The 21,937-nt window shown below is 54.7% G+C and overlaps 1 protein-coding gene across 1 annotated transcript; it reads right to left on the bottom strand.

Moving 5' to 3' along the window:
• Positions 1-1,131: 1,131 nt before the first annotated feature.
• LOC100282701 (anther-specific proline-rich protein APG) lies at positions 1,132-3,343 on the bottom strand. The gene is made up of 4 exons (NM_001155608.1): positions 2,904-3,343; positions 2,273-2,397; positions 1,638-2,136; positions 1,132-1,527 (listed from the first exon to the last, which is right to left on the bottom strand). The coding sequence occupies exons 1-4, from the start codon at positions 3,163-3,165 to the stop codon at positions 1,304-1,306; spliced, it is 1,110 nt and encodes a 369-aa protein (NP_001149080.1). The 5' UTR covers positions 3,166-3,343; the 3' UTR covers positions 1,132-1,303.
• Positions 3,344-21,937: the final 18,594 nt, after the last annotated feature.

The raw sequence follows: 21,937 nt of genomic DNA, 5'->3' as shown, positions 1-21,937 counted from the left end.
GTCATGTCTCATGTTGGGTTGGGGAGGTGGCCGAGGCATGGCCTGGTGTCTCGTGTCGGGCTGCGCACGGTGGCGATTGTGCTAAACCCACTGGTACAGAGAAGCTCTATATAGGTGGTTGTGAACCAATTTGTACCTGCGGTGCTAGGGGCCAGTAGAAATAATTATTTGTATAGGCGGGTAATTGCAACCGCAAGTGGAAATCGATTTACATGAGCGGCCGAGATAATAAAACCGCTAGTGAAAATATTTTTTAGGAATGGGTTTAAAAATATTATTTATTTTAGGGGAGGCCTCACCCAAGCCCGCAAGTTACGGCATTTTTCGCATAAAAATCGTGGCTACGCGGCCGTGGAAATCGAACCCACAAACCTCAACCTCTACCACTTCGTCTATCACTTACTCCATGTCTATATCACTTACTCCATGTCTATATTGCAGTATTTTTGCCCACAATTAGAACAATCCAAGTATAAATTGACTATATGAGGTTGTAAACGAAATCAAACGAAAAGGTTGTCAACTTACAAGTTTATTTTGGTATTTTTCTCATCCAAGTTCGTTGACAAAATTTGCATTTTAAATCTAACAAATTTAGATGCAACTTTTGAGAGTCAAAATGGTTTCAAATAAAGAAGTTGTCAACTACAAAGTTTCATAACTTTTAGAGATATATAACTTTTATGTTGATGGTTTTTTCAAACGAGGCCATTTGAAAAACTCAAAAAAGGGATAAAACGATTTTTAGTCACAGTTTCTTAAAAAAACTGCATGTCAAAACATGGACTTCTAGTGGGAAACTGTTTGCAGAATTATGATTTTTTATAGACGGTTTTGTTAAAAAACGCCACTAAAAGTAACATTGACGCTTGATTACTGATACCGCATGTAAAAATTAAACCTCACCCTCTTTTCTACTAGTGACCATGCTTGGTCCGAGCAAAAAAGAACGTGATAGGAGAAGTATGTTGTTGGCACTCACTCGGTCCTAAAATAGGATTCGTTTTAGAGTGTTAATAAATTCATACAATATTTGATGTATGTGTTTTAATTTATATACGTGTCTAGATGTATTGTCATCTATTTGAATATGGACACATAATTTTAAAGGTACAACGAACAGTATATATATTGGGCGGGAGCGAGGGAGTATATATCATGTTTATATATATAGTTTAGATGGAGGGACCATACGTCCCTTTGCGAGTGGTAAGCAATACAATCACGAGGGGAAACAAAGAACAAAAAAAAGGAAGACGCTGTAAGCTTTGCTTCTCTTCACGAGTTCACATGATCCATACAGCTAGATCCTGGCGAGCGTGCGCAGATCCATGGGGTGGACGTCGGACGGCAGCGCCGCGCTGTACGCCCTCCGACCGACGAGGATGTTGGCCGCCTCCGTGGGGTGGAAAGCGTCCCAGAAGAGGTACTCGTTCCTGTTGGCGCACGGCGTCTGGAACGGCAAGCACGTCACCTGCCCGTTATTCCGTCCGACGCCGCAGCACCCTTGGTTCGTCACCGTCAGACCTGCACAAACACAAACCCATACATAGCTCGATCGATCAGGATGGGATAAACTGTCATACTGAACAAGGCAGCTAATATTTGGGTTTGGTGACTGACGTGTGTGTACATACCGTGCGACCCTGGGGCTCTCAGGATGTCCTGGAAGATCCCATACACGTTTATGTAGGTGAAGTGCGCCCCCGGCAGCGCGTTGAACTGGTCGACGAGGGCGACGAGCTTCCGGTTGAAGATGTCGATGGCGCCGTTGATCTGCGGCACGCAGGTGGTGCCGTCGGTGCTGCGCTGCGCCAGCTCGTTGGGGCTGCACCCGACCTGCCCCACGCCCATGAGCGCCACCTTCCTGGCCCCGTAGCTGTACAGGGTCCGGAGCTGCTGCGAGTACTGGTTGATGAGCACGTCGGCGTACTGCTCCGGCGTGTACTGCTGGCTGGTGGAGTAGACCGCCGGCATGAAGTAGTTGTTGAGGTAGTCGTTGCTGCCCATGCCCACCGTGAAGATGCACTGGCTCAGGTGGCTGGCCGCGGAGTCCTCGTCGCCCAGGATGCTCACCAGCTGCTGCACCGCCGCCTGGTAGTTCTGGAGCTGCCCGCCGAAGCTGATCCGTTGCCCCTGCCATGGCGCGCGTGGTCCGTGTGCGTCAGCCGTCAGGGTAGGCTTACTGATCTTTCACGGCTCACGAGCTAGCTAGGAGCCTTGGATCACGTACTACTACGATGGAAACACATGCATGCTTAATTGTGAGTACCAGTTGCTGGCCGGTCTCGTCACGGATCCCGGCTGCGGCGGAAGCGAAGTTGACGCCGGTGAGGAGCTGATCGCCGCTCGCGCCAGCGTACGCGGGGATGTAATCGTCGAAGCCCAGAAGCCGAGCTGAAAAAACAACACATGAGTACACCAATACATGATGCGCGCGCGTCAAGGGACATGTCGCGCACGTACGTACGCCATCATGCATGGAACTAACATTGGCATTGACAACGACATCTGAATGGACGGATATGTTGCTTCGACCTCGTTCGCATAGACTTGGTTACTAAACTTTAGCCCTTAAACAGGTGGGCTAAAAAAACCTAAACCGTGTTGTCGTCCAACCATGCATTTGGCAAAAATAACTCTGTATGCAATGTATTTTTTTTAGAAAAAAAAAATGTGATTTCACACTTAATTCTACACAGCGATCACAAAGCCTAGTTGAAGATGCGTGAAAAACTAGTGTTTTCAGCTTCGTCCCATCTCATCCAGCTTTATGATTCTAGAAGCTTTATATGGTAGCAAAAATGACAACGTATGCATGGAGCTATATTGATGGAGTTGTGACAAATAAACAAAAAAAAACCCAGCTCGATCGATATATATATGCAGTACGATGGGCTTACATATAGCGTCGACGGTGGTGAGGCCATTGCTGAAACGGCCGGTGGGGCCGGCGGCGAAGTCGATGCCGTAGGGCGGGTAGTTGGCCCGCGCCAGCGACGCGATGTCGTTGTTGTTGCCGTTGTCCACGAGCGAGTCCCCGAACACGAAGTAGCACGGCACCTGGGGCTCCGCCCGCACCACCACGACGACGGCGGCGACGGTGGCCACCAGCAGGACGAGGAGCAGCGTCGGCGCCGGCGCCGGCTGCAGCCGCCACCGCATCCCTGTGGCCAGATTTTTTTTTCGTAAACTAGCTAGCTAGCTAGATCGGGGTGTGAATGAGGCTCTCGCTCGTCGATCGGGCCGCGCGCGGCGGATCAAATGTAATGGTGATTGCCGTCGGCCGACACATTCGAGCCGTAGTACTTATAGATAGGGTAGCTTGGTTGCTACTACTCCTACTTGCTAGAAGCACTAGATCAGCATTCATATTGGCGACCCTCTGCATGTGCGCGTGCATGGTTGGAGGAGCAGTCACGGTTAGGTTGGGGTTGTGCTGATTGATTCCTAGCGACGAGATCTAGCTGCCGGCCGGTCTGCGACGACAGTCGACTGGGGTTGGTTGGTTTTACCATGCATGTGGAGGTCAGAATGTCGATCGATCGGTGTGTGTACTTCCAGTTCCAGTGAATGACTGTATGAGCTTATTATTAGCATGTGATTGGTGAATAATGGCAATATTTTGTTTGTTCACGGATGCCATCCGTACTGTCGCCACTCCCTCCGGGGCGCGTACGTGTGCTCCCTCCCTGGGTTGGAGTGGCTTGGAAACGGATGGGGTCACGGGAAAAGACAGGCCAGCCAGCACGCGGCGTCCGGACCGGCCCCGGAGACACTCCACATGCAAGCAAACGGAAACTTCATGCCACCGCCTGCCCGCGGGGCCCTGCGCACCACCCTTGCATTGGTTTACGCGGATTTGACTCCCTCTCTTGTTCTAGGAGATTTTATTGCACCGTCTTGGTAGAGATCACTTGATAGTAAATGTCCAGGCTTCCAGCTGCAGCCTGCAGGGCGGCGGGCATGGAAAGCTCCCGCGCGATCCAAAAGAGCGGCTGGCGATAGCGTTTGTGGCATTCAATGCGGTGACGACGAGGACACGATCAACTAACCGGCGTTGGTTGGCTGGCTGGCTCGCATCGAAGGCTTCGAGCTGATCCGTCACGCCAGTTATTAGCTAGCGCAAACGATGTGAATAAATAATTAATGTTGGGTAGAATCCATATTAATATGACCCGAATCTTAAAGGTAAGCGAATAATTGCAAAAAAAAAAAAATAAGTATGTATCTTGATGACAAAACATCTTTAACGTGGTTCTCTTAATTGGTTCTATTGAATAAGATACCGAAATTATTATATATATTAAATTGTATGAACGTAGTGCTTTCTGAACCGCAACAAGGCATCTGGGTTGTACATTGCTTCGTGTCGTAGGGGGATTCCCGACGCGTGCAAATAAAAGAACGGTGATCGGGTACGTAGACGGCTACAGTTGTTAGCAAGTCACGAGCCACAAGTTATGGACCACACGAAGCTCGCTGCAACTACGAGTGCATGCGTCTACTAGGCGTGTAGCGTATAGCACGTCGCGTGAGAGTCTTCCAGGTTCTAGCGCGCGAGCGTTCAGACAGCAGTAAGTGTGCAAGCGCCTCTCTCGCTGCCGCCCATGCCTAATGCATGGACAATGGATGGATCCCCGCGTGATTTCAGTTGCCAATCTGACCGAAAATATTATCGAAGTCAGCAGTAGCAGTGTTAACTTTGTTATATGATATAAATTTTCTTGAGCTTTAATAGTGTTTTGCTAAAGGTTTTATAAATTTTATCGGAGTCGGTTGACCCCGACAAACCTAGCTAAATTCGTCTTGCTCCAGCCGGCGCTATGCAAACAATCGTATAAAACACTATTATAGGTGTCGGCGTTTCGACCCCGGGGGTCACTGGACCGACGAGTAAATTGTCGCCGCGTGCCCCAGCCCAGATGGGTCGGCGCGAGACGGAGCACGAAGGGGGGAAACCAGAGGGAGACAGGCGTAAAGGGAAAACCTGCGGCCTTCGTGTTTGTCCTGCGCCCAGGTCGGGTGCGTTGCAGTAGGGGGTTACAAGCGTCCGCGTGGGAGGGGGCGAGAGGCCTTCACGCGCCGTCCCGTCCTCCCGCGCGGCCAACCCTCCCGTAAGAGAGCCCTGGACCTTCCTTTTATAGGCGTAAGGAGAGGATCCAGGTGTACAATGGGGGGTGTAGCAGTGTGCTAACGTGTCTAGCAGAGAGGAGCTAGCGCCCTAAGTACATGCCGTCGTGGCAGCCAGAGAGGTTTTGGCACCCTGTTCATGTGATGTCGTGGCCGTCGGAGGAGCGCTGGAGCCTTGCGGAAGGATAGCTGTCGGGGCTGTCGAGTCCTTGCTGACGTCTCCTTGCTTCCGTAAGGGGCTGAGGGCCGCCGTCGTCATGGAGCACGCGGGGCGCCATCATTATTTGTTTACCGGGGCGAGCCAGATGGGACGCCGGTCTTGTTCCCCGTAGCCTGAGCTAGCTAGGGATAGGGTAATGATGCCCCCCCTGTGACGTGGTCGGTCCGAGCCCTGGGTCGGGCGAGGCGGTGGCTCCTCCGAGGTCGAGGTCGAGTCTGTCTTCCGAGGTCGAGGTCGAGTCCGAGCCCCGGGTCGGGCGAGGCGGAGACCATCGCCTGAGGACAAGGTTGAGTCTGAGCCCTGGGGGTCGGGCGAGGCGGAGTTCGTCGTCTTCCGGAGCCGAGGCTGAGTCCGAGCCCTGGGGTCGAGCGGGGCGGAGTTTGTCGTTTTCCGGAACCGAGGCCGAGTCCGAGCCCTGGGTCGGGCGAGGCGGAGTTCGTCGTCTTCCGGAGCCGAGGTCGAGTCCGAGCCCTGGGGTCGGGCGAGGCGGAGTTCATCGTCTTCCGGAGCCGAGGCCGAGTCCGAGACCTGGGGTCGGGCGAGGCGGAGCTTCCTATGGCGCCCGAGGCCAGACTTGGCTGCTGTCAGCCTCTCTCTGTCGAGTGGCACAGCAGTCGGAGCGGCGCAGGCGGCGCTGTCTTCTTGTCAGGCCGGTCAGTGGAGCGGCGAAGTGACTGCGGTCACTTCGGCTCTGTCGACTGAAGGGCGCTCGTCAGGATAAGGTGTCAGGCCGTCCTTGCATTAAATGCTCCTGCAATACGGTCGGTCGGTGTGGCGATCCGGCCAAGGTTGCTTCTCGGCGAAGACTGGGCCTCGGGCGAGCCGAAGGTGTGTCCATTTCTTGAGGGGGCCCTCGGGCGAGACGTGAATCCTTCGGGGTCGGCTGCCCTTGCCCGAGGCTGGGCTCGGGCGAGGCGAGGTCGTGTCCCTTGAGTGGACCGAGCCTTTACTTAATCGCACCCATCAGGCCTTCGCCGCTTTGTGCTGATGGGGGTTACCAGCTGAGATTAGGAGTCTTGGGGGTACCCCTAATTATGGTCCCCGACAGTAGCCCCCGAGCCTCGAAGGGAGTGTTAATACTCGCTTGGAGGCTTTTGTCGCACTTTTTTGCAAGGGGACCGGCCTTTCTCGGTTGCGTTTCGTTCCGGTGGGTGCGCGCGAGCGCACCCGCCGGGTGTAGCCCCCGAGGCCTCGGAGGAGTGGTTTGACTCCTTTGAGGTCTTAATGCGTTTCGTGATGCTTCGGCCGGTCTGGTTGTTCCCTCATGCGAACTGGTCGTAGCCCGGGTGCACAGTCGAGTCCCAAGTTCTCGGGCTGGTATGTTGACGTTGTCAACGGTTTGGCCGGAGCCAGGTTTGCGACAGCAGCCCCTGAGCCTCCGCACAGAGCGAGAGGACGGTCAAGGACAGACTCGACTTTTTTACATACGCCCCTGTGTCGCCTTTACGCAAGGAGGAGGGGGGAAAGCGCCATGTTGCCCTCGGAGGGCGCCGAACATGGTGTCTCCAGTGAGTTGCTAACGGGTAATCCGAGTGGACGCCTGTGCCCCATTCGTTAGGGGTAGGCTAGTGGCCCGGAGGCGCGCTCCAACAGTACCTGCGGGTGATTTGCCGGACCCGGTATCCTTTTGACGGGGTCCGAGGGCTCGATGCCTCCCTATGGTGGGATTCCGTTACAAAATCGTTCCCGTTGGTCTCGGAAATGTCCTAGGATACCTCGGGAGCGTAGCCCGAGCCTTGGTTATGTATCGAACGTACCCAGGGTCATCCCTCGCTCTGCGTCTGAGGCGGCAGTCGAACCCTTCGGGGGCCAGCCTACGAACCCCCTGATCAGTAGTGGGCGTGGAGCCCGAGTGGCCTGAGGCGGTCGTTGAATCCTTCGAGGGGCCAGCCTTCGAACCTCTGACCAGTAGTGGGCGCAGCGCCCAAGTGCTCTGAGGCGGCTGTTGAACCCTTCCGAGGGGCCAGCCTTCGAACCTCAGATCAGTAGGGGGGCTCGGGGCCCGTTTCCTTCACGGAGAAGGATCCCTTTCGGGGTATCCCCTTTCCTGGTCCCTGTTGTAAGAGAAAGAAAGAGGAAAAGGGAAAGGATACGAAATCGAATGACGTGGCGCACCTTTTTTGACGCGCTCATTATGGCGGAAGCGAAGCGCCGCCTGCTTCGCCTGCCAAAGGTGTCGCCTGTCCTGCCATTACTACCGGCCCATTTCTGGCCGTATCGACCGTCGCGCCTTCTCCCGCGGCTGGCTGACCCATGACCAATGTGCTCGGTTGGCACTGTTGGGCCGTGCGCAGGGTCGCCTCGAGTCGTGGCACTGGTTCCGTAGTCGAGGAGGCGCGGCACTGGCGCAAGTGGCGGTGCAGTTTCTTGCACGTAGTAACCGGCGCGCCGGTTACATGACGTGTGGGCCTGGGCCTCCATGCTGAACGCGTCGAAGTCGAAAGGGTACGCCCCCTTGGTGTGGTTGCATGCCGCCTGCATGGCGATCCGCCCTTTCACCCGCTGGTCTGGGCGAAAGTGGAGGAATGCTCATAACCGCTGGGCAGTTGCGCGCACCGCGCGTGGCGGTTTGGCTTCTTCTGCCCTGGGCCAGCTTGCATGACGCGTGGGACCCAGCCCCCGTGTCGTAGGGGGAGGACCTTGGAGCGTGTTGGAGAAGACTCAGCCCGCGATGGCTGAGGACGCAAGTGGGGAGAGTTGCCTTTAAAAGGAGGGTGACCCCCTTGAAAGGCAACCATGTCTTTGCGCTCCCCTCATGCATCGCGTCTTTCCAGCTTCCGAGCCCCCGGATGGGGGGCGCCCGCGGTTCTTCCGCCTTGTCGTCGTTGGAGAAACGCAACTTCACGGAAGTTGGTACCTTTCAACCATCGTTCGGCTTCAAGGATTTTCATCAGGCAGCCCGGCCACATCCCCTCGCCGGTGGTCACCCAAGACGGTGACCACCAGTTCCTGGGAGGGGAGAAGCAAGCCGGGCTGCGATCTCCGCCCCGCCCTCAGCTTCAAGGATCTTCATCATCCTTGCTGGGGCGGAGAGCGAGGTGAGCCGGGGCTCTACCTCCCGCATGGGTCGGCTGGCCACCTCTTCTTCTAGCTTCTGGTGGTGGAAATCATCCTCCAGCTCTGCAGAGGAGGCGTCCTCCAGCCATGCCGGGGAAGGCGAACTGTTGCTGCCCAGCTAGGATGCAACATTCTGTCCTCTGTCCTCGCTTTCGTGGCGAGGACGGGAGCGAGGACCTGTCGGTGCGCTTTGGAGCGGCCCGCGCTCGCTGGTGCGGCGTTGGTGGACAGGCAGATGCCGTCGTTGGTGCTGACGTGGTGGCAGCTGGAGAAAGCTTCTTCGCCGTCGAGGCCGTCAGCGCCGCCTACGGACCGACCTCCGGCTCTTTGGCTTTAATGTCTGGTTCGCGTCCCTTGAGTGGGGACGCGAACGAGAGCCTTCTGGTGGCTGCGTCCGTCCTGGGACCATGGCTGCTGCTGCAGAGGTCGCTGGCGAGTCGCCCGGAGCTTGTCACCCCGCAGGCTCTCCAGTGTGGAGGTTGTTCATACCCGCGGGGGTGGAACCGGAGTTCCATTTGTAATGGCACCTTGAGTGCCGGTGTCTGTTCATTGTGGCTGTCGAGGCCTGAACATGTATGTATTTTTTGGCACGGAGCCGTGTTTTTTCCTCATTTCGAGCACTAGGACTCGCCTGTCGGCTAACTGAACCGCTTAACCAAGTGTGAGTTGCCTCGTGCGAAGGTGACGAGTGAGGTATCCGTATCCCGGAGGCATAGGAGTCCCTCGGCTCGGTCGGCCTTGCCGCCCGAGGCTTCTCTTGCTTAGTTAAGGGAACCCTCGGCCGCTCTTCGATGAGCCGAAGCCGGAGGCAGCGGTGTTAGCATGGACCGAGGCAGAGTTGGCTCGAAAAGAAGACTTCGTCGGCCGGAGCCTGGCCGGACCGTCCACTGGTGGGACCGACGCCGGAGTCGAGTTGCCGAGGCCACGAGCCGGGCTGGGGTCCTCGGAGGACAGCTGGCTGAGGCTTCGGGGCGGCCGGCCGAGCCGTCTGCTCAGGCCGGATTCCTGGAGAAGACCCTGGCGGCAATGGCCCGGGCGCGGTGCTGACGTCGTCCTTCGGAGTGGAGATCCTCCGACCGCGTTGCCGTCCGAGGCTCGGTCGGACTTCGCCGAAGGTGGAGTTGACGCCGAGGGTGCTGCTGCTCCCCTTCCGTCGACGTCTGAGCCTGCAGGATCGGTTCATCTTGTAGTGTGCGTATGTTTTCTGCGGCCACCGAGGCCCAAACATATTGTCGTCATGTTGTAAAGCCGCGTTTCTTTTCCTCTTGTTTCGAGTATCTGGACTTATTTATCGGTAACAGAATTGTTTGTCCGAGCGAGAGTTACTTTTCACGGAAGGAGATGAGTGAGGTATCCGTATCCCGGAGGTGTTGGAGTCCCTCGGCTCGGTCGGCCTTGCCGCTTACGTGTACTCTTACTCGTCCGTAGGATTCTGCTATCGATATAGTCGAGAAGGCACGAAAAATCGTTTCGGCAGAAGAGTTTTTGAGCGTGAAGACTTGTTCGGTCCGTGGAATTGCTTATCCGAGCGTGAGTTACTTATCGCAGAAGGTGATGAGTGAGGTATCCGTATCCCGGAGGCGTAGGAGTCCCTCAGCTCGGTCAGCCTTGGCTGCTTACGTGTACTCCGTCGTTTTCAGGATCCCACTTTCGAAGTAGTCGAAAAGCACAAAAGACGTTCTGACAGAAAAGATCTTTTCCGAGGAAAATTTTGACGCAGAGGGGGTTCCCCCCTTCTAGCCCCCGAGGGAGGGTCGGGCTTTGCCGAGGCAAGGCTGACCCTTCCTTGATGGTTAGACTTTGTATGTGAACGAGGTGTACGAACGACTTGAAAGCATCTTAAGGGTAGAAGCGACGTAGCTGTCGGATGTTCCAAGCGTTGTTGTAGATCTCGCCTTGACTGTTGGCCAGCTTGTATGTCCCGGGCTTCAGAACCTTGGCGATGATGAACGGCCCTTCCCAGGGAGGCGTGAGCTTGTGCCGCCCTCGGGCGTCTTGTCGCAGCCGAAGCACCAAGTCGCCCACCTGGAGGTCTCGGGACCGAACCCCTCGAGCGTGGTAGCGTCGCAGGGACTGCTGATACCGCGCCGAGTGTAGTAAGGCCATGTCCCGAGCCTCTTCCAGCTGGTCCAGTGAGTATTCTCGGTTTGTTCGATTGCTTTGGTCATCGTAGGCCCTCGCCCTCGGGGAACCGTATTCTAAGTCTGTGGGCAAGATAGCCTCAGCCCCATAGACTAGAAAGAACGGTGTGAAGCCCGTGGCTCGGCTCGGCGTCGTCCTCAGACTCCAGACCACCGAGGGGAGCTCCTTCATCCATCGCTTGCCGAACTTGTTGAGGTCGTTGTAGATCCGTGGCTTGAGTCCTTGCAGAATCATGACGTTGGCACGCTCTACTTGCCCATTCGTCATGGGGTGAGCCACGGCGGCCCAGTCCACCCGGATGTGGTGATCCTCGCAGGAGTCCAGGAACTTTCTGCCGGTGAACTGGGTGCCGTTGTCGGTGATGATGGAGTTCAGGACCCCAAAGTGATGGATGATGTTGGTAAAGAACGCCACCGCCTGTTCGGACCTGATGCTGTTTAGGGGTCAGACCTCGATCCACTTGGAGAATTTGTCGATGGCGACCAGCAGGTGCGTGTAGCCCCCGGGTGCCTTCTGCAAGGGACCAACGAGGTCCAGGCCCCACACAGCAAACGACCAGGTGATGGGTATCGTTTGCAGAGCCTGAGCGAGCAGGTGGGTCTGCCTTGCGTAGAATTGACACCCTTGGCAGGTGCGGACAATTCTAGTGGCGTCAGCCACCGCGGTCGGCCAGTAGAAACCTTGTCGGAAGGCGTTTCCAACAAGGGCTCGAGGCGCTGCGTGATGACCGCAAGCCCCTGAGTGTATTTCTTGTAAGAGCTCCTGGCCTTTGGCGATGGATATGCATCGCTGGAGGATGCCTGAGGGGCTGCGGTGGTAGAGCTCCTTCCCGTCCCCCAGCAAGACGAACGACTTGGCGCGCTGCGCCAATCGCCGAGCTTCGACTCGGTCGAGGGGCAGCTCTCCTCGGTGGAGATATTGCAGGTACGGGGTCTGCCAGTTTCGATTAGGCGTGACCCCGCTCCGCTCTTCCTCGACACGCAGTGCCTCACCCTCGAGGGCCGAGGGTGCCTCGGGCTGAGCCGAGGGTGCCTCGGGCTGAGCCGAGGCCTTCTCGGGCTCGGGCGTGTCATCGGTCTTGACTGAGGGTTGATGTAGGTCTCGGGAGAAGATGTCCGGGGGAACCATTGTTCGCCCCGAGGCTATCTTAGCCAGCTCGTCTGCAGTCTCGTTGTATCGTCGGGCGACGTGGTTGAGCTCGAGCCCGTAGAACTTGTCTTCCAGGCGCCGAACCTCGTCGCAGTAGGCTTCCATCTTCGGGTCGCAGTAGTGGGAGTTCTTCATGACTTGGTCGATGACAAGCTGCGAGTCACCGCGAGCGTCGAGGCGTCGGACCCCTAGCTCGATGGCGATGCACAACCCGTTAACCAGAGCCTCGTACTCGGCCATGTTGTTGGACGCCGGGAAACGGAGGCGCAGCACGTAGCGGAGGTGCTTCCCGAGGGGCGAGATGAAGAGCAGGCCCGCACCTGCCCCTGTTTTCATCAGCGACCCATCGAAAAACATGGTCCAGAGTTTCGGTTGGATCGAAACTACCGGGAGCTGGGTGTCGACCCATTCAGCCACAAAGTCCGCCAAGACTTGGGACTTGATGGCCTTCCGAGGGGCGAACGAGATTGTCTCACCCATGATTTCCACCGCCCACTTTGCAATCCTACCCGAGGCCTCTCGGCACTGGATGATCTCCCCCAGGGGGAAGGATGACATCACAGTCACCGGATGAGACTCGAAGTAGTGTCGCAACTTCCGCCACGTCAGAATCACCGCGTACAGTAGCTTCTGAATTTGTGGGTAGCGGATCTTGGTCTCGGACAGTACCTCACTGATGAAGTAGACCGGCCTCTGGACGGGCAAAGTATGCCCTTCTTCTCGTCTCTCAACCACGATCGTGGCGCTGACCACCTGAGTGGTAGCGGCGACGTAGATCAAGAGGGCTTCTCCGGCAGCGGGGGGCACCAAGATGGGCGCGTTCGTGAGGAGCGCCTTCAGGTTCCCGAGGGCTTCCTCGGCCTCAGGGGTCCAAGTGAAGCACTCGGCCTTTCTTAAGAGGCGGTACAGGGGTAGGCCTCTTTCGCGGAGGCGCGAGATGAAGCGGCTCAGAGCCGCAAGGCATCCCATGACCCTCTGTACGCCTTTCAAGTCCTTGATGGGCCCCATGTTGGTGATGGCCGCGATTTTCTCCGGGTTGGCCTCGATGCCCCGCTCGGAGACGATGAACCCCAAGAGCATGCCTTGGGGGACTCCAAAGACGCACTTCTCGGGATTGAGTTTTACGCCTTTCGCCTTGAGACACCGGAATGTCGTTTCAAGGTCGGAAAGGAGGTCGAAGGCTTTCCTCGTCTTGACTACGATGTCATCAACGTAAGCCTCGACCGTTCGACCGATGTGTTGGCCGAACACGTGGTTCATGCACCTTTGGTATGTCGCACCCGCATTCCTCAAACCAAACGACATAGTAACGTAGCAGTACATGCCAAAAGGTGTGATGAAAGAAGTCGCGAGCTAGTCGGACTCTTTCATCCTGATTTGGTGATACCCTGAGTAGGCATCGAGGAAAGACAGGGTTTCGCACCCAGCAGTGGAATCCACGATTTGATCGATGCGAGGCAGAGGATAGGAAACCTTCGGACATGCTTTGTTCAGACCAGTGTAGTCTACACACTTCCGCCATTTCCCTCCTTTCTTTCTCACAAGCACAGGGTTGGCAAGCCATTCGGGATGGAATACCTCTTTGATGAACCCTGCTGCCATTAGCTTGTGGATCTCCTCGCCTATGGCTCTGCGCTTTTCTTCGTCGAATCGGCGCAGAGGCTGCTTCACGGGTCGGGCTCCAGCCCGGATATCCAGTGAGTGCTCGGCGACTTCCCTCGGTATGCCAGGCATGTCCGAGGGACTACACGCAAAGACTTCGGCGTTTGCGCGGAGAAAGTCGACGAGCACCGCTTCCTATTTGGGGTCGAGCTCGGAGCCGATCCGGATCTGCTTGGAGGCGTCGTTGCTGGGGTCGAGAGGGACGGATTTGATCGTCTCTGCTGGCTCGAAATTGCCGGCATGACGCTTCACGTCTAGCGCCTCCTTGGAGAGGCTCTCCAGGTCGGCGATGAGGGCCTCAGATTCAGCGAGGACCTCGGCGTACTCCACGCACTCCACGTCGCATTCGTACGCGTGCCGGTACGTGGGGCCGACGGTGATGACCCCGTTGGGGCCCGACATCTTGAGCTTGAGGTAGGTGTAGTTGGGGACGGCCATGAACTTGGCGTAGCATGGCCTCCCCAGCACTGCGTGGTAGGTTCCTCGGAACCCGACCACCTCGAACGTGAGGGTTTCCCTTCGGAAGTTGGAGGGAGTCCCAAAGCAGATTGGTAGATCGAGTTGTCCGAGGGGCTGGACGCGTTTCCCGGGGATGATCCCGTGAAAAGGCGCCGCGCCCGCCCGGACCAAGGACAGATCGATCCGCAAGAGCCCGAGGGTCTCGGCGTAGATGATGTTGAGGCTGCTGCCTCCGTCCATGAGGACCTTGGTGAGCCTGACGTTGCCGATGACGGGGTCGACAACGAGCGGATATTTCCCTGGGCTCGGCACGCGGTCGGGGTGGTCGCCCTGGTCGAAGGTGATGGGCTTGTCGGACCAGTCTAGGTAGACTGGCGCCGCCACCTTTACCGAGCAGACCTTCCGACGCTCTTGCTTGCGGTGCCGAGCCGATGCGTTCGCCACTTGCCCACCGTAGATCATGAAGCAGTCGTGGACCTTGGGGAACTCCCCTGCCTTGTGATCCTCCTTCTTATCGTTGTTGTGAGCCCTGCCACCTTCCGCAGGTGGCCCGGTCTTGTGAAAGTGGCGCCGAAGCATGGCGCACTCCTCAAGGGTGTGCTTGATGGGCCCCTGATGATAGGGGCACGGCTCCTTGAGCATCTTGTCGAAGAGATTGGCGCCTCCGGGAGGTTTCCGAGGGTTCTTGTACTCAGCGGCGGCGACAAGGTCCGCGTCGACGGCGTCGCATTACGCTTGCGACTTCTTCTTGCCTTTCTTCTTGGTGCCGCGCTGAGTGGACGCCTCGGGGACATCTTCCGGCTGGCGGCCCTAGGGCTGCTTGTCCTTCCGGAAGATGGCCTCAACCGCCTCCTGGCCAGAGGCGAACTTGGTGGCGATGTCCATCATCTCGCTCGCCCTGGTGGGGGTCTTGCGACCCATCTTGCTCACCAGGTCGCGGCAGGTGGTGCCGGCGAGGAACGCGCCGATGACATCCGAGTCGGTGACGTTGGGTAGCTCGGTGCGCTGCTTCGAGAATCGCCGGATGTAGTCCCGGAGAGACTCTCCTAGCTACTGGCGGCAGCTTCGGAGATCCCAGGAGTTCCCAGGGCGCACGTATGTGCCCTGGAAGTTGCCGGCGAAGGCTTGGACCAGGTCGTCCTAGTTGGAGATCTGCCCCGGAGGCAGGTGCTCCAACCAGGCTCGAGCGGTGTCGGAGAGGAACAGGGGGAGGTTGCGGATGATGAGGTTGTCATCATCCGTTCCACCCAGTTGGCAGGCCAGCCGGTAGTCCGCGAGCCACAGTTCCGGCCTCGTCTCCCCCGAGTACTTTGTGATAGTAGTCGGGGTTCGGAACTGGGTCGGGAACGGCGCCCGTCGTATGGCCCGGCTGAAAGCCTGCGGACCGGGTGGTTCGGGCGAGGGACTCCTATCCTCCCCGCTGTCGTAGCGTCCCCCACGCCTAGGGTGGTAGCCTTGGCGCACCCTCTCGTCGAGGTGGGTTCGACAGTTGCAGTGGCGGTGCTCGTTGCCGAGGCGACCCAGGGCCGCAGGCGCTGTGTTGCGCGTGCGCCCGGTGTGGACCGAGGCTTCCCGCATGAATCGGGAAGTCGCGGCGCGGTGCTCCGAGGGGTACCCCTGCCTTCGGGAGGCAGAGCTTTCGGCCCATCGGACCGCGGCATCCTCCAGGAGATTCTTGAGCTCTCCCTGGATACGCCGCCCTTCGGTGGTTGATGGCTCCGGCATCGCGTGGAGAAGTATTGCTGCTGCTGCCAGGTTTTGGCCGACCCCACTGGAAGCCGGTGGTGGCCTTGCCCTGACATCGTCGATGATGCGGTGCTGGATGCCCTGGGGTAGATGACGCGCTTCTCCGGCCGGAGCTTGGCCTGCCCATTCCTGCCCGATGTCCCAGCGGAACGGCTCAAGTGTTCCTGCTCCCTCGTCGAGCCTGGCCTGCATCTCGCGGATTTGCTCGAGCTGTGCGTCCTGACCCCCCGCAGTGACTAGGACCACAGCTAGCTCCTGAAGGATGTCAATGCGAGGCGCAGGCCTAGGGGGATCACCGTTTTCCGGTATACCAAGATGGTTGCCTTCGCCGGGACCCCCTAGATCGACGTGGAAACATTCACGACTTGGGCCGCAGTCCTCGTCGCCGAAGCTGCGGCTACCGTCGGAACAGTCGGAAAGGCAGTAGTCGCATGCGGTCATGAAGTCCCGCATGGCACTGGGGTTACCAAGTCCGGAGAAATACCAACAAAGGTCGGGCTCGTCATCTTCCTCGGAACCCGAGGGCCCGTAGGTCGAGACGGCTGTCAGCCGGTCCCAGGGTGACCGCATACCATACCCCGGAGGGTTTGGACACGCCTCTATGAAGGCTCCCACCGAAGCGAAGTCGCTTGGTGGGTCAAGGCTGAATCCAAAAGGCATGAGATGGGAATCAGTCGGTACCTCCTGGTCGACGGGCGGTGACGAAGTCGCGTCAGGAGCAGACTGCACCGTCGTCTCGGGTACGAGGGTGACGCCCAGCAAGTCCTTTGCGAGCATGCTGGCGTCGTCCGTCCGCTTGGAGTTGGCGTGTTGCGGGGAAATGGCGCTCGTCTTCATCTCAGACGCGAAGTCGACGCTCGACGTGTCCCCCGCTGGGGCACCGGCGCCGTCGACTCGCTCGACAGCCGACGAGGTGCCGCCTCCTGCTTGGCCTTGGTTGCCCCGCCTCCTCCTCCGTCGGCGGGGGAGGCGACGGGACAAACCCGAATGTTGTTCTTCCGCCATGTGGGGAAGACGTCGTCGATTCCGCCGCCGGCGGGCGGGTTGTAGGCCGCCACTGTCGCTGTCGCGCGGCGGGGGAAGGAGTATCATGTCGTAGCTGCCGTCGAGGAACATGAACTCGAGATTCCCGAAATGGAGCATCGTTCCGGGCCGGAGAGGTTGTTGGAGACTGCCCATCTGGAGCTTGACGGGAAGCTGTTCGTCAACACGCACCAGGCCCCTACCTGGCGCGCCAACTGTCGGTGTTTCGACCCCGGGGGTCCCTGGACCGACGAGTAAATTGTCGCCGTGTGCCCCAGCCCAGATGGGTCGGCGCGAGACGGAGCACGAAGGGGGGAAACCAGAGGGAGACAGGCGTAAAGGGGAAACCCGCGGCCTTCGTGTTTGTCCTGCGCCCAGGTCGGGTGCGCTTGCAGTAGGGGGTTACAAGCGTCCGCGTGGGAGGGGGCGAGAGGCCTACACGCGCCGTCCCGTCCTCCCGCGCGGCCAACCCTCCCGTAAGAGAGCCCTGAACCTTCCTTTTATAGGCGTAAGGAGAGGATCCAGGTGTACAATGGGGGTGTAGCAGTGTGCTAACGTGTCTAGCAGAGAGGAGCTAGCGCCCTAAGTACATGCCGTCGTGGCAGCCAGAGATGTTTTGGCACCCTGTTCATGTGATGTCGTGGCCGTCGGAGGAGCGCTGGAGCCTTGCGGAAGGACAGTTGTCGGGGCTGTCGAGTCCTTGCTGACGTCTCCTTGCTTTCATAAGGGGCTGAGAGCCGCCGTCGTCATGGAGCACGCGGGGCGCCATCATTATTTGTTTACCGGGGCGAGCCAGATGGGACGCCGGTCTTGTTCCCCGTAGCCTGAGCTAGCTAGGGATAGGGTAATGATGCCCCCCTGTGACGTGGTCGGTCCGAGCCCTGGGTTGGGCGAGGCGGTGGCTCCTCCGAGGTCGAGGTCGAGTCTATCTTCCGAGGTCGAGGTCGAGTCCGAGCCCCGGGTCGGGCGAGGCGGAGACCATCGCCTGAGGACAAGGCTGAGTCTGAGCCCCGGGGGTCGGGCGAGGCGGAGTTCGTCGTCTTCCGGAGCCGAGGCTGAGTCCGAGCCCTGGGGTCGAGCGGGGCGGAGTTTGTCGACTTCCGGAACCGAGGCCGAGTCCGAGCCCTGGGTCGGGCGAGGCGGAGTTCGTCGTCTTCCGGAGCCGAGGCCGAGTCCGAGCCCTAGGGTCGGGCGAGGCGGTGTTCGTTGCCTTCCGGAGCCGAGGCCGAGTCCGAGCCCTGGGTTCGGGCGAGGCGGAGCTTCCTATGGCGCCCGAGGTCGGACTTGGCTGCTGTCAGCCTCTCTCTGTCGAGTGGCACAGCAGTCGGAGCGGCACAGGCGGCGCTGTCTTCTTGTCAGGCCGGTCAGTGGAGCGGCGAAGTGACTGCGGTCACTTCGGCTCTGTCGACTGAAGGGCGCTCGTCAGGATAAGGTGTCAGGCCGTCCTTGCATTAAATGCTCCTGCGATACGGTCGGTCGGTGTGGCGATCCGGCCAAGGTTGCTTCTCGGCGAAGACTGGGCCTCGGGCGAGCCGAAGGTGTGTCCATTGCTTGAGGGGGCCCTCGGGCGAGACGTGAATCCTTCGGGATCGGCTGCCCTTGCCCGAGGCTGGGCTCGAGCGAGGCAAGGTTGTGTCCCTTGAGTGGACCGGACCTTTACTTAATCGCACCCATCAGGCCTTCGCCGCTTTGTGCTGATAGGGGTTACCAGCTGAGATTAGGAGTCTTGGGGGTACCCCTAATTATGGTCCCCGAAAATAGGTGACACTATTTATAGAGTAAAATTTAAATAGAAAGTGAGATAAGAAATAAGATAGTTAGTATGCTGGAGATAGCTTGAGTGCGTGAGTGTGACGATGTAACCCACACACGATGGTGGCCTGGCTGCTGCGTCGAGTGCCCTCTAGAAAACAGGTACATTACGCAAAATCTATGTGATCAGCTAAGATAGCATGTTGTTATCATTAGATGCGTATCTGCAACACCTACATGTTCATATGTGCTAATCAAGTTCGTTATTGATCAACATCACCGTATGTAACAACGTCTCTACGGTATCCATCGGTGAAGATATAAAACACCACGATATACATATTGTTGTCATTGTGCGTGTAGCGAGAGAAATAAAGACGACGTCTTGGACACCCACAATCCTAGGGACAAAGACACTGGTAGCTAAGATGAGTCTCTTTTGCACATCAACACATTCGTCATATAAATCCTCACTAGTGGACTTTAGCCTAAAGGCCCATTAACGTTCTCTTGAATCATGATTGGCTCTTTAGCACATATTCAACAATTTCACACTTTCACTAGAGTCAATCACATGTACAATTATTCTAACCCCTAAGTGTGTGACTCGTTAGGTTTATGTGTAGACAGGCATGATTAAAAATCATTTTTAGCCATTAGTCAATAGCAGCCCTTAACAACACGTATACATATAAACATCATATCGGTTGAACGTTGATATACACAAGTTTTTATCCTTTTTTGACACATGATATCTTTTGAACTAAATGTGGGATTTGTGCTGCCCTTAGAGCATCTCCAACAACGTGACCTATAAAAATGCCTTATAATTTAAAAATAAGTAAATTTTATAGAATTTAGGGCACCAACAAAATACCCCGCTCCAACAGTAAAGCCCCAAATCTAGATTATAGGGCAGCCCACTACGGTGTAGTATATTTGAGGCACTTGAGAGGGTGCCCTATAATTTTTTGACAAAATTTGTTGAATTGAGGCACTGTTGGAGTTGTTTTTCCTGTGTAGAGTCCTATATTTCAATTTGAGGCATTAGTTTGAGGCATTGTTGGAGATGCTCTTATAATGGCTCAACATTTCACTTGATTTTGTAGTGGATTATAAATTATGACTAACTCTTTGGTCATATCATAATTAACTCTTTAATCACATTGAAATGATCATGTACTTTTTAAATCTAGTCGCATCGAGGTATTCAGAGATATCTCTCATGTTATGTAGGAGGGACACATTCTATCTTGATTCGCTCGCATCCCATCCTATGTTTCATAGTAAATCTAAAAACTTCTTTTATAACTACCAGTTATAGAATAACATTTGACAACCCAAAATGCATCACTACACATACTGAGAAATAATGATGGTCTTAGGTCTATGGATCTAGCAGGTATACCACTTAAGAAAGTTTGATGACACATATTTAACATAACAATCTTCGCAACGTCTTATTATACACTACCGGAATCGCGTTCTTTGCCAAGTGTCTAAGACACTCGGCAAATGCCATTTTACACTCGGTAAAGCCTTTGTCGAGTATTTTTTTTCGGATTGCGAGTGTCGAAAAGCACTCGACAAATTAAGAATCATAAAAAAAACCCAAAAACAACAAAACATTTTTTAAATTATAGGAATAACTCTCCAACCACTACCTATTATTACCATACCCATCGCTCTAATCATTTTTACTATTATTTTGAATCGAATTTACATGTTTTGTAAATGGTGAGATTCGAACTCACAACCTCTCTCTCGTGCATATATTCCTCTACCACTACACTACTACATCAATTATATCTATATTACGTTTTTCATTCCTCATATACTATACCCAACCGAGAGTAATTTGATTATTTAAGGCACTAAATGAATTCATTTGAAAATATGACAACTATAAAGTTGCATAACTTTTCGAGATCTACAAGTTCTATTTTGATAGTTTCTACATCCGAGATCGTTTAAAAAATTTGAATTTCAAATTTGAAAACTTCACACAAAATTTTCAATGATAAGATGATTTCAAATCAAAAAAATGTCAATTACAAAGTTTCATTACATTTCAAGATCTACAACTTTTATTTTGGTGGTTTTTTCATCCGAGGTAGTTTGAAAAATTCAAAATTTTAAAATTCAAACATAGTTTTGCATGATAAGATGATTTCAAACCAAAACATTGTCAACTACAAAGTTTTATAACTCTTCAGTACCTACAACTTTCATGTTGGTGGTTTTTTCTTTCGAGGACATTTTCAAAATTCAAATTTTTAGTTTTTTTAAATTCAGACGTAGTTTTCATTAACAATATGACTTAAATCAAAAAGTTACCAACTACAAAATTCTACAACTTCTCGAGATCTACACATTTTATTTTGGTTGTTTGGTCATTTGTTCATCTCACATGATGGTTCTAATAATATGCACAAATCTTATACATCTCTCTCGTAGTTTCATAAACTATGAGAGAGATATAGGTTTTATGAACAAATTTATTTTTATTTTATCATATAAAGAAATGTTCAAAATATAAATTGTACATCACGATGAGTTATACAAATTTGTAGTTGAAAACTTTTTCATTTGAATTAATTTACTGCTTTAAAATGTGATTTTTAAATTGTCTTCGCCTAGTGTTGAAAAAAGCACTCGGCAAAGAAGCTCTTTGCCGAATGACAAAAATAAAACACTCGGCAAAGAAGTTATTTTGTCGAGTGTTTTCTTTTACCGAGGGTTTTTGCGTGGCGCTCGACAAAGAGTTTTTTTGCCGAGTGTCCGAAAAAAACACTCGACAAAATATTTGTCACTCGGCAAAGAGCCAAATTCTGGTAGTGATAGGTCAATCCAATAACGTAAACTTTACCATGTCTCCATATCAATGATTTCAAGTCGCCTAGTTGTCTGGTCGAACCCTAGGGCCGAGCAGGCGACTAGTCGCGATTAGACGACGACTAGGGCGACTAGTCGGTCCCTGGTCGTCCTAGACTAGTAGTTATACTTATATAGGTATATATATAAATATACTTGTATATATTATATAAATTAGAACAAACAACTAGGATAAACAAAGTAACATATTGTTTCATTGTTTAGGGTTTAGGTTTATTTAGGGTTAGGGGGAGAAGTGGGGGAACAGGAGGGACCTTCAGATGACGTGCTCATCTCGTCACTGGTTTGCAGCCACCGCCGGTTGGAGACTGCAGTAGTGCAGCAGGCGAGCAGGACTGCAGAAGAAGGGGCAGGGGACGCATGGTGTTGTAGCCGCCGGTGTAGCCGCCGGCAATCAGGAGTTCAGGACTGTAGGGGCAGTGCCAAGAGAGGAGAGGAGAGGAGACATGCAGGTTGGAGACTATTGACGGCTAGGTTAGAACAGGAGAGGAGAGGGTACTCTAAATTAGACTGTAGATGGGCTAAAAAAGACCCAATAACTAAACCCTAGCCAGGACGAGGAAGACACATAACTTGGACGACTAGTCGCCCTAGTCGATGATTAGTCGGACGACCAGGACGACTAGGCCTTCTAGTCGAGTCGTCTAGCAAATCGTGTCCTAATTGCCGACCAGCCCGACTAATAACGATTAATCGTGA

Source organism: Zea mays, chromosome 3, assembly GCF_902167145.1.
Source record: "Zea mays cultivar B73 chromosome 3, Zm-B73-REFERENCE-NAM-5.0, whole genome shotgun sequence".
Taxonomy (NCBI): Eukaryota; Viridiplantae; Streptophyta; class Magnoliopsida; order Poales; family Poaceae; genus Zea; species Zea mays.
This window is presented reverse-complemented; position numbering and strand designations above follow the sequence as displayed.